The sequence below is a fragment of the Somniosus microcephalus genome, chromosome 13, assembly GCF_052327205.1.
Source record: "Somniosus microcephalus isolate GS21.2 chromosome 13, FLI_Smic_1.0, whole genome shotgun sequence".
Taxonomy (NCBI): domain Eukaryota; kingdom Metazoa; phylum Chordata; class Chondrichthyes; order Squaliformes; family Somniosidae; genus Somniosus; species Somniosus microcephalus.
Genome location: NC_140999.1, coordinates 190,913,155 through 190,927,349, shown reverse-complemented (window position 1 = coordinate 190,927,349; position 14,195 = coordinate 190,913,155). Strand labels below are relative to the sequence as shown.

General features: G+C 47.1%; 1 protein-coding gene across 4 annotated transcripts in view; it reads left to right on the top strand.

Annotated features, from left to right (window-relative positions):
• Positions 1 to 14,195, top strand: part of LOC147108911 (double-strand-break repair protein rad21 homolog) — a 98,157-nt gene that overhangs the window by 69,363 nt on the left and 14,599 nt on the right. For all 4 annotated transcript variants that reach the window (XM_086005865.1, XM_086005866.1, XM_086005863.1 and 1 more), the window contains 2 exons: positions 2,085 to 2,195; positions 5,668 to 5,748. In XM_086005865.1, coding sequence (XP_085861991.1) covers positions 2,085 to 2,195; positions 5,668 to 5,748 — 192 coding nt within the window. The remainder of the gene's footprint in view (positions 1 to 2,084; positions 2,196 to 5,667; positions 5,749 to 14,195) is intronic.

Here is a 14,195-nt window from a genome sequence, read left to right as displayed (position 1 = left end):
AGTGCGGTAAATTTTTGTGGGGGGTTCTCCTGCTTGTCCACCATAACTTCGGTAGAAGAGCCATGGAAACTCCAGAAAACTGATTATGCCGAAGTTATGGCAGACAAGTAAGAGAACCCACATGGAAATTCACCCTAAAAGTTTGAACAACATGAGGACATTTCCTCCGTGTGATGTATGTGTAAAAAAAAAAATTCTCTTTAATTGCATGAATCTCCATAAATGGGTCTATGATTTTGTTATTAGGAAGTCTTTCCCTATATTCTTCCAACTTCCTCAAGAAGTATCATTGCAAGCACAGAGACGCTCAACTCATGTCACCTATAAACTCTGTCAATGAGTGATTCACTACTCAGTCCTGGATGCCATCAAGAGAGTTTCTCTTTTTAAATTTAACTGTCCTTAGGATGTGGGTGACACTGGCAATTGCCCATCCCTACATGCCTTGACAATGTGTTTTGAGACTGGAATGTTTAGCATTGATCCAGCACAGACAGGATCATCCTCTGCCATTTCCGCCACCTCCAAAGTGATCCCACCACCAAACGCATCTTCCCTTCCCCTCCCCTTTCAGCATTCCGTAGGGACCGCTCCCTCCGCGACGCCCTAGTCCACTCCTCTATCACCACCAGCACCCCTTCCCCTTCGCCCGGCACCTTCCTGTGCAAGTGCAGGAGATGTAACACCTGCCCTTATACCTCCCCCCTTCCCACTGTCCAGGGCCCCAAACACTCCTTCCAGGTGAAACAGCGATTTACTTGTACTTCTCGCAATCTAGTATACTGTATTCGCTGCTCACGATGCGGTCTCCTCTACATTGGGGAGACCAAACGCAGATTGGGCGACCGCTTTGCGAACACCTCCGTTCAGTCCGTAAGAGTGACCCCGAGCTTCCGGTCGCCTGTCACTTTAATTCACCGCCCCATTCCCACTCGGACCTCACCGTCCTCGGCCTCTTGCATTGTTCCACGGAAGCTCAGCGTAAGCTCGAGGAACAGCACCTCATCTTCCGATTAGGCACTTTACAGCCTTCCGGAATCAATATCGAGTTCAACAATTTCAGATCATAACCTCGGCCCCTATCACATTTTTACTTTAAAAAATTTTTTTCCCACCCCTTTGTTTTGGGTTTTCCCTCTTTCCCCCCCCCCCGCCTTTTTTTTTACATGGCAGCTGTCTCTCATCCTGCCAGTACATTTCACACCTAATCTGAGCCGTCTTTTGTCTCCACTGTCCTATCACCATCTCGTCTGGTTTTGAATACCTCTTAATGTCTCTTCACTTCTTTTGTTCCCTCCCCAGCCCTGCCTTTCGATCGATTTCATTTCCTTTCCAGTTTTGAAAAAGGGTTAGACCCGAAACGTCGATTCTAATTTCTCTCCACGGATGTTGCCTGGCCTGCTGAGTTTTTCCAGCATTTTCTGTTGTTATTTCAGACAGTATTCAGTTGGTTGTGAATTTTCCAATCTCGGGCTGCCTCCTCATGAGTAATGCTGGACCCTGTGCAGCCATCTGCTGACGGAGGCTCCCAGCTGAGGCTTACCTTCCCGACGAGTTTGTGACCTAAATGGCACTTTTTCAAGGTATTGCAAGAAAAAAGCTCCCCATTTAACTCCTGCAAGGTAAGACACAAAGGGCTAAAAATTGAGTAGCGCCCCAATTGAGGCGCTAACAAGTAACGCCCCGGAAAAATTAGCACCCCCGAACTGGAAATTGAGTGGTTGCACGCCAAGAGGGAAGCAGGGCGCTACTGGAAGCGCCCCGCCTCCCTCTTGGGGCGCTGCGAGTGAATATCGTGGCGATACGTGCCGCAGCGCCACACGCTGTGGCACGTCGCGCCTCTGCAAACCCCCACACAGTGAATCCCCAGTCTCAAACCTACCATTGCAGAAAACTAATGGAGGCCACGTGTTTACAGTGGAGCGTTCACAAGTATGCCATGGGGAGATTATGGGAGATGAAATGGGGGGGGGGTGGGGGAAGGGAAGTTTTTGTAACATGAATGATAATACACAAGAGTGTGTATTGATAATACTTAATAGTTACAAATGAAGTTACAAATATTTTGTGTTACTTTTAAATAGGAAAAATCTGACATTGACTTAATACCAGTGCAGTTTCCTCTTGAGGACTCTTTAGTTGTTCATCTTTCTACTGGAGAAGAGAGAGAAGGTCAGCAAAATGAAGTTGCCGAGGTGAGTGAAATGCAAATGCTCCATGCAACGTAGACTGATATGAGAAAGTGAAGAACTAAGGCTAAACAGCTGTGTAAGCTATAAATTCATTTTATAATTAGATCCTTCTTGTGAAAAACAGCTCACGTCCAACTAATCTAAGAGTTATTTGACGGATTCATCGAGGTGTTGGGTAGAAGATCAATCGCTATCATATACTTGACATTTCTGGCTAAAATTGAATTGCATGAAAGGGGAGGCAACCACATTGTAGGGAAAGGAAATAGGTTGGGAGGTAGGAAGCAGAAAGCTGGTATTTCAGGGGAATTTATAATGGGGAACAAAGAAATGGATGACGAATTAAATACATATTTTGGTTCTGTCTTCACAAAGGAGGACACAAATAACCTCCCAGAGATGTCGGGGAACATAGGGTCTGATGAAAGGGAGGAACTGAAAGAAATCAGTATTTGTAGGGAAATGGTGTTAGGGAAATTGATGGGATTGAAGGCCGATAAATCCCCCTGATAATCTACATCCTAGGGTACTTAAGGAAGTGGCCCTAGAAATAGTAGATGCATTGCTGATCATCTTCCAACATTTGATGGAATCTGGAACAGTACCCATGGATTGGAGGGTAGCTAATGTTACCCCACTATTCAAAAAAGGTGGTAGAGAGAAAATGGGGAATTACAGACTGGTAAGCCTGACATCGGTAGTGGGGAAAATGCTAGAGTCCATTATAAAAGATGTAATAGCAGAGCACTTGGAAAACAGTGACAGGATTTGACAAAGTCAACATGGATTTACAAAAGGTAAATCGTGCTTGACTAATCTACTGGAATTTTTTGAGGATGTAACTGGTAAAATAGATAAGGGAGAACCAGTGGATGTGGTGTATGAAGACTTTCAGAAGACTTTCGATAAGGTCCCGCATAAGAGATTAGCGTGTAAAGTTAAGGCACATGGGATTGGGGGCAAGGTATTGACTTGGATAGAGAACTGGTTGGCAGACAGAAAGCAAAGAGTTGGAATAAACGGGTCATTTTCCGAGTGGCAGGCAGTGACTAGTGGGGTACCGCAGGGATCGGTCCTTGGATCCCAGCTATTCACAATATATATTAATGATCTAGACAAGGGAACTAGATGTAATATCTCCAAGTTTGCAGACGACATAAAGCTGGGTGGGGTGTGTGCTGTGAGGAGGATGCCAAGAAACTCCAGGATGATTTGGACAGGTTGGGTGATTGGGCAGAAGCATGGCAGATGCAATATAACGTGGATAAATGTGAGGTTATCCACTTTGGTGGCAAAAACAGGAAGGCAGATTATTATCTGAATGGCAATAGATTGGGAGAAGGGGAAGTGCAAAGAGACCTGGGTGTCCTTGTGCACCAGTCGCTGAAGGTAAGCATGCAGGTGCAGCAGGCGGTTAAGAAGGCAAATGGTATGTTGGCCTTCGTAGCGAGAGGGTTTGAGTACAAGAACAAGGATGTCTTGCTGCAGTTGTACAGGGCCTTGGTGAGACCACACCTTGAGTATTGTGTGCAGTTTTGGTCGCCTTATCTGAGGAAGGATGTTCTTGCCATGGAAGGAGTTCAGTGAAGATTCACCAGGCTGACACCTGGGATGGCAGGAATGACGTATGAGGAGAGATTGGGTCGATTGGGCTTGTACTCGCTGGAGTTTAGAAGAATGAGAGGGGATCTCATTGAAACTTATAAATTTCTAACAGGACTAGACAGACTAGATGCAGGAAGGGTGTTCCCGATGGTCGGGGAGTCCAGAACCAGGGGTCACAGTCTAAGGATAAGGGGTAAGCCATTTAGGACAGAGATGAGGAGGAATTTCTTCACCCAGAGAGTGGTGAACCTGTGGAATTCTCTACCACAGAAGGCAGTAGAGGCCAATTCATTAAATATATTCAAGAAGGAGTTGGATATATTCCTTAAGGCTAAAGGGATCAAGGGGTATGGAGAGAAAGCAGGGACCGGGTACTGAATTTGGATGATCAGCCATGATCGCATTGAATGGCGGAGCAGGCTCGAGGGACCAAATGGCCTACTCCTGCTCCTATCTTCTATGTTTCTATGGTATAAAAGGTCACTTTTGAAGACAGAGATTTAAGGTGATTGGCAAAAGAACCAAAAGCGACATGAGGAATATCTTTTTTTACGCAGCGAGTGGTTATGATCTAGAAAGCACTGCCTGAAAGGGTGGTAAAGGCAGACTCAATCATGGCTTTCTAAAGAGAAATGGATAAGTACCTGAAGGAAAAAAAATTGCAAGGCTACAGGGAAAGGGCGAGGGAGTGGGACCAGCTGAAGTGCTCTTGCAGAGAGCTGGCACGGGCTCGACGGGCTGAATGGCCTCCTTCTGTGCTGTAACCATTCTATGATTCTATGAATTGGTGGGCAATGGCTAGTGGTATCCTCCAGGCATTGGCACTGGAACTACAGCTTTCTAGTTTGTATATAAATGATTTGGGAAAGAGCGAAAAATTTTATAGCTTGAAGATGATATTAAGCTTGGAGGTATAAGGGCAAATTCAACGAGGCTATACTCTTAGTGGCACAGGCACGATGAGCCAAATGGCCGAATTATACGGTGCTGTATAATTCTATGATGGTGTAAACTCAATGACCAGAAAATCAGGAGTGAAATGAATCCTGTGTGCTGGCCTTCATTCCTAAGTCTCCAATGTGCCTTCCATTGAGTGAGATCTCTGCAACAAAAGCATAATCTCACTAATTTAGCCTACAGTGAATTATAAAGAATTAAAAATTACAAAATAAAGTGAGTGGAACAATGGTAGATGCGATGAAGTAGTGTAACCTAAACGGGGAAGCACTGGGGTGGGTAGGAAACGAAGGGATTTAGGGTCTAACTATGTCAGGAAGCACTTCCTCAGGGGTGATTAATAGAATGACTTTCTGGGTACTTTACTGGAGCAGTGTTGGGGGAGTGTACATTTCTGTGGAAGGATGAACTCATTGAACCTCCCTCATCTGTGTTTTTAATTAATTCATGGGATGCTGGCAAGGCCGACATTTGTCGTCCATCCCCAGTTGCCCTGAGAATGAGTTGGTGGGCTGCATGTAGCCATTTTGATGCAATCGAATAGCTTGTTGGGACAGTTGAGAGTTAACCACGTTGGTGTGGAACTGGAGTCACACATGGGCCAGAGCGCATAAGGACAGCAGGTTTCTTTCCCCAAAGGGTATTAGTGAACCAATTGGGTTCTTGTAACATTCCGACATCTTCATGGTCACCTTCTGCTGGTAAACTGATGCCAGCTTTTTATTTCTAGATGGTCCACTGAATTCAGATTCACAATTGAACTCACGATCTCTGGATTCTTAGCCCAGGACTCTGGATTATTAGTCCAGTAACACAACCGCTATGTTGCTTGTGTTTGTCTTAGTGAATTGTGATGGATGTTTTAACGTGAGAACAGTTAAAATTTTAATCTTCACTCTGATTTATTGCATAGAAGCAAAGTAGAGAAACCGATCTGGATTATGACGAGACGCGTTGCAACAAAAGAATGCAGCAGCTTTGGCACAGCCTGCAGGTATACATTTTCACAGTACTTCCCTGTATTTACAGCTAAAGCCAACTATCTACTAGTACACATAATTAGTTTAAAAATGATTCTGTTTGTCATAGCCATTTTAAGGCACTAATGATTAACACTAGAGGGGGAGAAATTGGATAGAGGCCTGCCAGTGAAAACTGGGTGCAGGGAACGATCCTTGCTGCTCAAGGCCCGATTGAACTTGGACCTCGAGGCTCATTTAAGTTAGACCAGCAAGCTGTGGACGCCTGCTGCATGGCCGCAGGCGATTTCAGGCTGCTGCAATGTCGGCAATGACCCTCGTGTAGGTCCTACAGGTAAGTGGGGGGGAGGAATCGTGCAGGGGCCGGCTACAGTCCTCCTGGGGGGGGGGGGGCCACACTGTTTACTCCTGGTGAAAATATGACCGCTGTCTGTCCTTCCAGACATCCTTAGTGGGTAGGTTTGCCCCTGGTGGTGGTGACGTAGGCAGTTTTGGTGGCTGTTCTGTAGCATTTTCTGTGCTTCCACTGCAGCCGAGGCCACTTTGTGCTCCCAGGTAGCCTCTGTGTGCTCCCGCTCCCCCACCCTACCTGTGGCCTAACCCAGTGAAAGCTCCACATCCACTCAGTGTTGCCAAACTCCAGATCTATCTCCAGTGCTGTCAAATGCCAGATTCCCAAGTGCTATAGATCCAATTCTCTAATCCAAAATGCAGCCAAACTCTGGAACACATGATCTTCTCCAAAACCCCAGACATCAGAATGCTACAGACCAACCCCCCCGCCCCCCTCCCCCACCCATTGTTCCCACACACTTCAGTTGTCCCACATTCCCTCACGTGCAGCCAGACCTTCGCCCACCTTATGTACACCTAAACTTCAGCCCCACGCCCACCCCACCCCCCACCATGCTTCCAAGATCCAAACTCATTGAATGCTCCCAAGCCCAGATGTCAAGGCTCCCAGACACCATCCCTCATGGAACTCCCAGGCAGCAATCCCGCAAGTGCCTCCCAGCCCCCTGCATCCATTGTCCGACACACACAGAACCCATCCCATTTCTTTTGGCCTCTGACCCACTCCGCACACCATAATTTCACTCTGGCTTGTATCCTATCACCTTCTCTGTGCCGGTAGCTCACTTCAAGCCGGTACTTGTTGCCTTCTATTATGCTGCTATTTTAGGCCTTTGAAAAGGTAGAGATTCCATAGATAAAGGAACAACTGTGAGGGTCATGCAGGTAGATTGGGCCAGACAGAATAAAAGAACTAGGAAGGTAGTGCAGGAGTCCCCTGGGTCCATCTCCCTCTCTGATAGATTTTCCGTTTTGGATTCTGCTGGGGGAGATGGTTTCTCAGGGGAATGCAGCAAGAGCCAAGTCCGTGGCACTACGAGTGGCTCAGCTGCACTGGAGGGGAGGAAAAAGAGTGGGAGAGCAATAGTGATAGGGGATTCTATCGTAAGGGGAACAGATAGACGTTTCTGTGGCCGCAGACGTGACTCCGGTGTCAGGGTCAAGGATGTCACTGAACGGCTGCAGGGCATTCTGAAGGGGGAGGGCGAACAGTCAGAGGTCGTGGTTCACATTGGTACCAACGACATAGGTAGAAAGAGGGATGAGGTCCTGCAACAAGAATTTAGGGAGCTAGGTAGCAGATTAAAAAGCAGGACCTCAAAGGTTGTAATCTCTGGATTACTCCCGGTGCCACGTGCTAGTGAGTATATAGGAATAGGAGGATAGAGCAGATGAATGCGTGGCTAAAGAGTTGGTGCAGGAGGGGGAGGGCTTTAGTTTCCTGGATCATTGGGTCTGCTTCTGCAGAAGGTGGGACCTGTACAAGTCGGACGGGTTGCACCTGAACCGGAACGGTACCAACATCCTTGCAGGGAGGTTTGCTAGTACTGTTGGTGGGGGGGGGGGGGCGGCGTTTAAACTAACTTGGCAGGGGGATGGGATACGGAGTGGAGCTATAGTAGGGGGTGATGCACAGCCAAATATAGAGGAAAAAACAAGTCAGCCTGGAAGGCAGAGCAAATATGTAACAGCACAAGGGAGTATGGCAAGGCTGGATGGCATTTATTTTAATGCAAGGAGTCTTGCGAGTAAGGCAGATGAATTGAAGGTGTTGATGAACACATGGGAGTATGATATTGTTGCTATCACAGAGACATGGTTGAGGGAGGACTGGCAGCTCAATATTCCGGGGTATAGAATCTGCAGGCGAGACAGAGGGGTGTAAAAGAGGAGGGGGTGTCACAATATTAATCAAGGAGTCAATTACTGCTGTAAGGAGGGATGATATCTTAGCAGGTTCCTCTAATGAGGCCATATGGGTAGAACTTAAAAACGAAAAGGGGGCAAGCATTTTGCTGGGAGTGTACTATAGGCCTCCAAACAGTCGGGGAGATAGAGGAACAAATATGTAGGCAAATCTCAAAGAAATGTAGATATAATAGAGTAATAATAGGGGATTTCAACTTCCCCCCAATATTAACTGGGATAGTCAGAGTGTGAAAGGCTTAGAGGGTGCAGAATTCTTAAAGTGCATCCAGGAGAGCTTTTTGAGCCAGCATGTAGAAAGTCCTACCAGAGAGGGGGCAGTACTGGACCTAATTCTAGGGAATGTACCCGGGCAAGTGGTAGAAGTGTCAGTCAGAGAGCATTTTGGTGACAGTGACCATAATTCGGTGAGATTTAAGGTAGTCAGGGAAATGGACAAAGATGAACTGGAAATAAAGGTTCTAAATTGGGGGAAGGCTGATTTTAATATGATAAGGCAGGATCTGGCCAAAGTGGACTAGGATCAGATACTTGTAGGATAATCTACATCAGAGTAGTGGGAGTCTTTCAGAAAGGAAATAGAGAGAGTACAACACCAACATGTTCCCGTAAAGGTCAAGGGTGGGACCAACAAGCCCAGGGAACCCTGAATGTCAAGAGATATACAAGAATGGATTAGGAAAAAAAGGGAGGCTTTTGGCAGATACAAAGGACTAAAAACAGTGGAAGCCCTAGAGGAGTATAGAAATTGCAGGGGGGTACTTAAGAAAGAAATTAGGAGAGCGAAGAGGGGGCATGAAAAAACACTGGCAGGCAAAATATTGGAAAATCCCAAGATGTTTTATAAGTATATTAAGGGCAAGAGGATAACCAGGGTAAGAGTAGGGCCCATTAGGGACCAAAGTGGCAATCTGTGTGTAGAGCTGGAAGGCCAGTGAGCCTAACATCAGTGGTAGGGAAATTCTGAGGGACAGAATTAGTCTCCACTTGGAGAGGCAAGGATTAATCAAGGATAGTCAGCATGGCTTTGTCAGGAGGAGATCATGTCTAACCAATTTGATTGACTTTTTCAAGGGGGTGACTAGGTGTGTGGATGAGGGTAGTGCAGTTGATGTAGTCTACATGGACTTCAGTAAGGCTTTTGACAAAGTCCTGCATGGGAGACTGATGGGATCCAGGGCAATTTGGCACATTGGATCCAAAATTGGTTTAGTGGCAGGAGGCAGAGTGTGATGGTCAAAGGTTGTTTTTGTGACTGGAAGCCTGTGTCCAGTGGTGTACCACAGGGATCGGTCGGTGTGGGTCCTTTGCTGTTTGTAGTGTAAATTAATGATTTAGATATGAATTTAGGAGGTATGATCAGTAAGTTTGCAGATGACACTAAAATTGGTGGAGTGGTAAATAGCGAGGAGGGAAGCCTCAGGCTACAGGACGATATAGACGGGTTGGTTAGATGGGCAATACAGTGGCAAATGGAATTTAACCCTGAAAAGTGTGAGGTGATGCATTTTGGGAGGACTAACAAGGCAAGGGAATACACAATGAATGGTAGGACCCTAGGAAAGACAGAGGATCAGAGGGACCTTGGTGTGCATGTACATAGATCCCTGAAGGCAGCAGGACAGGTAGATAAGGTGGTTAAAAAGGCATATGGGATACTTGCCTTCATTAGCCGAGGCATAGAATATAAGAGCAGGGAGGTTATGATGGAGCTGTACAAAACGCTAGCTAGGCCACAGCTGGAATACTGTGTGCAGTTCTGGTCGCCACACTATAGGAAGGATGTGATTGCATTGGAGAGGGTGCAGAGGAAATTCACCAGGATGTTACCTGGGCTGGAGCGTTTCAGCTATGAAGAGAGACTGGATAGGCTGGGGTTGTTCTCCTTAGAGCAGGGTAGGGTAGCTAGAAAGGAACTTTTCCCCTTAGTAGAGGGGTCAATAACCAGGGGGCATAGTTACAAGGTAAGGGGCAGGAGGTTTAGAGGGGATTTGAGGAAAACTTTTTCACCCAGAGGGTGGTTGGAATCTGGAACTCGCTGCCTGAAAGGGTGGTAGAGGCAGGAACCCTCACAACATTCAAGAAGCATTTAGATGAGCACTTGAAACGCCATAGCATACAAGGCTACGGACCAGGTGCTGGAAAATGGGATTAGAATAGACGGGGCTTGATGGCAGGCGCAGACACGATGGGCCGAAGGGCCTCTTTCTGTGCTGTATAACTCTATGAGGAAATATGGTAAAGGGAAGCCTTGCACAAACAGTGAAAGAGCGGGACCAATAGGCAAATCGACACCACAATGAGAGAAGTCTGAGACGTACAGAGAAGAACAAATCTGAGTGGAAGCCACAGAGAGTGACACGGAAGAAATTAGAGTTGGAAGAAAAAAGTGAAACAATTGCAAGAAGAGAGACAATGTTATGTTTCTGCAGGTGTAAAATAGAGGAGATTAAGTGTATTATGTATTAGATTGCTTGTAACGACAGGGTGTTATACTTGGTGCTATAACACAACTGTTGTTACAAAGCAGAATATCCTGCAATGCCACAGGAGATATTCAAGGCTGAGATCGATAGATTTTTGGACTCTAGGGGAATCAGAGAATATGGAGATCGGGCGGGAAAGTGGAGTTGAGGTCAATGATCATCCATGATCTTATTGAATGGCGGAGCAGGCTCGAGGGGCCGTATGGCCTACTCCTGCTCTTGTTTCTTATGAGATCTGGTAATAAATGTCAGTTTGAGATCTTGGGGAAAAAATAGCTTTGTTTGAAGGGCACAGAACGCTTTAAGATTCACCAGACATTAGGGCTATTCAAATTGCAGTTCAATACTAGGCTGGTGAGCTGGAATACAACAGGGACAGGATGATGAGGTGTGGTCATTTTGTCCATCCTTGACTTTTTCTTTTAGCCTGTGTGGGCGGAATTTTTGAAAGTCGAGTGTGGGTGTATATTATCCGATCCGATAGCGCTGTGTTTACTCCCCTGGCAGAGTTGCACGCTCCTGCGTGTATACCTGCACTTGCTTATCTAACGTGCAGTTCCACCTGCTACTGTTGGTGGTGCTGCTGAACACACTGGTATGTCGCAGCGCGATATCGCCGCCAGCAGGAACTACAGTGGTACTGCTGCCGTTTGTGGCATTTGACATCCATCATCAGCGTGGATGTACAGTATAACCGAACTGTCTGACTCCTTCATCCCTCTTGATTCAGTTGATTTATAATAGGGTAAATTGGACGTATGCCACTCGGGTAACTGCAGAAAGCTTCACTTCATAGAGACATTAATGCTGTAGTTCACTCAACAAGATTCATTTTTTGCCCATGTTGTGTTTACAGAAAGCTTGGATAATAAGCTGTCCTGCAACAGCCTCACATCTATTTTTATCCACAACTACTTTTCTTCCAGCAGGCAATAGGTCTGAAAATCCACAGGCCTTCTGGCACACTCCTGCCAAAACCTGGCCAGTGGGGCAGCAAAAGGTTTGTGAATTATGCCAGAACTCGTATACGCTGGCTCTCAGCCTCCGCTGCTATTTTCCACGGGGCCTTGTATGTGGCAGAAACTCCGTTCACCCGAAACATCATGCCTTGCATTAGATCGGGGGCAAGGGGACTCCTGGGCTGGGATTTCCCTCTGCCGCAGCCTAAGATCTGCCGGTGTGCCGGATGAAATGAACTATAGCAGCCAGCAGGAATGAGCCTCGTCTGGGGTGGGTGTGGGGAGCAGGGTGGGGGAGAGTGGGCGTGGGGGGGGTGTGGTTAGGCCTGCACCCCTGAAGAACTCTAGCAGCATCAAGTATGAATCAGCTCCCATTGCAAGAGGTTAATAAGCCCTGTGGAAATTCATGCTGGAACTACTACCGAAAAACTGAGTGCTGCATTCCCCCCCCTCCCCGGACCCTGGATACAGCTGTGGAGTTTCCAAGCAAACGGTTCCCAGCACTTACGCTGAGGGAAAAATCTCTCAGATGTCTGTGACCTATAAGGCGTCAGCTGTGGCTCAGTGGGTAGCACGCTTATCTCTGAGTCGGAAGGTTGGGGTTCAAGTCCCACTCTGGAGAATTGAGCGCATAATCCAGGCTGACACTTCAGTGCAGTACTGAGGGAGTGCCGCACTGTCGGAGGTGCCGTCTTTCAGTTAACTCAGGTGGACATAAAAGATCCCGTGGCACTAGTTTGAAGAAGAGCAGGGAAGTTCTCTCTAGTGTCCTGGGCCAATGTTTCTCCCTCAATGAACATCACTAAAACAGATTATCTGGTCATTATCACATTGCTGTTTGTGGGAGCTTGCTGTGCGCAAATTGGCTGCTGTGTTTCGTACATTACACTACACTTCAAAAGTACTTCACTGGCTGTAAAGCACTTTGGGATGTCCTGAGGTCATGAAAGGCGCTGTAGAAATGCAAGTTATTTCTTTCTTATAACTGTCTGATTAGCTGTCCTAAGGCAACAACATTGGTTGCTGTCAGATTAAGTTTATAAAGTGCCCAAGAGGATTAAACCTATTATCACCAGTTTTGACAGCTGTGAACTGGTTGCACTTCGCAGGGCTGGAATAATGGCAGTATAACTTTGGTGTAGGGGTACAGTAGTGTAGTGGTTGTGTTACTGGACTAAATCCAGTACAGAGGTCCTCTACCAACCTGCCCCCGCCACACAGTACTGCACCCCGATTATCAAAATCCACGACGAGGCCTTGGACAACGTGGACCACTTTCCATACCTCAGGAGCCTACTGTCAACAAGGGCAGACGTCGATGACGAAGTCCAACACCGCCTTCAGTGTGCCAGTGCAGCCTTCGGTTACCTGAGGAAGAGAGTGTTTGAAGACCAGGACCTCAAACCCGACACTAAGCTCATGGTCTACAGAGCAGCAGTGATACCCGCCCTCCTGTATGCTTCAGAGACATGGACCATGTACAGCAGGCACCTCAAAGCACCGGAGAGGTACCACCAACCATGCTTCCGCAAGATCCTGCAAATCCATTGGCAGGATAGGCGCACCAACGTCCGTGTTCTCGCTCAGGCCAACATCCCCAGCATCGAAGCTTTGACCATGCTCGATCAGCTCCGTTGGACGGGCCACATCGTCCGCATGCCCGATACAAGACTCCCAAAACAAGCGCTCTACTCGAAGCTCTGACAGGGCAACAGAGCCCCAGGTGGGCAGAGGAAGCGCTTCAAGGACACCCTCAAAGCCTCCTTGAAAAAGTGCAACATCCCCACCGACACCTGGGAATCCCTGGCCCAAGACCGCACAAAGTGGAGGAGAAACATCCGGGAAGGCGCTGAACACCTCGAGTCTCTCTGCCGGGAGTAAGCGGAAGCCAAGCGGAAGGAGTGCACGTCAACCCAAGCACCCCACCCACCCCACCCTTCAACCACCGTCTGCCCCACCTGTGACAGAGACTGTAGGTCCCGCATTGGACTCATCAGTCACCTGAGAACTCATTTTTAGTGTGAAAGCAAGTCATCCTCGGTCCCGAGGGACTGCCTAAGAAGAAGAAATCCAGTAGAACATGAGTTCAAATCCCACCAGTTTGAAAATTTTAATTCTGTTTTTATAAAGCTGATATTGAAGCTGTTGGATTGTCATTAAAAACCAAACTGGATCACTGATGTCCTTTAGGAAACCTGCCACCCTTACCCAATCTAGCCTATATATGACTCCAGTCCCACACCAATGTGGTTGATTTTTAATTTCCTTCTGAAGTGGCTCAGCAAGCCACTCAGTTCAGGGCAACTAGGAATGGGTAACAAAAATGCTGGTTTTGCCAGTAATGCCCACATCCCGAGATTGAATTAAAAATAACGATCTCTGGAGAGGAGTATCTTAGATTGCTTGTGTTTTACAGTGGTTATAAGAACATAAGAAATAGGAGCAGGAGTAGGCCATTCGGCCCTTCGAGCCTGCTCCGCCATTCAATGAGATCATGGCTAATCGTCTGCCTCAACTCCATTCACCGGCCCTATCGCCATATCCCTTGATGCCCTTATAGTCAGAAATCTATCGACTTCTGTTTTGAATATACCCAATGACTGAGCCTCCACAGCCCTCTGGGGTAGAAAATTCCAAAGATTCACCACCCTCTTTGTTAAGAAATTTCTTCTCATCTCAGTCCTGAATGGCCTACCCTTTATCTTGAGGCTGTGGCCCCTGGTTCTAGACTCCCCG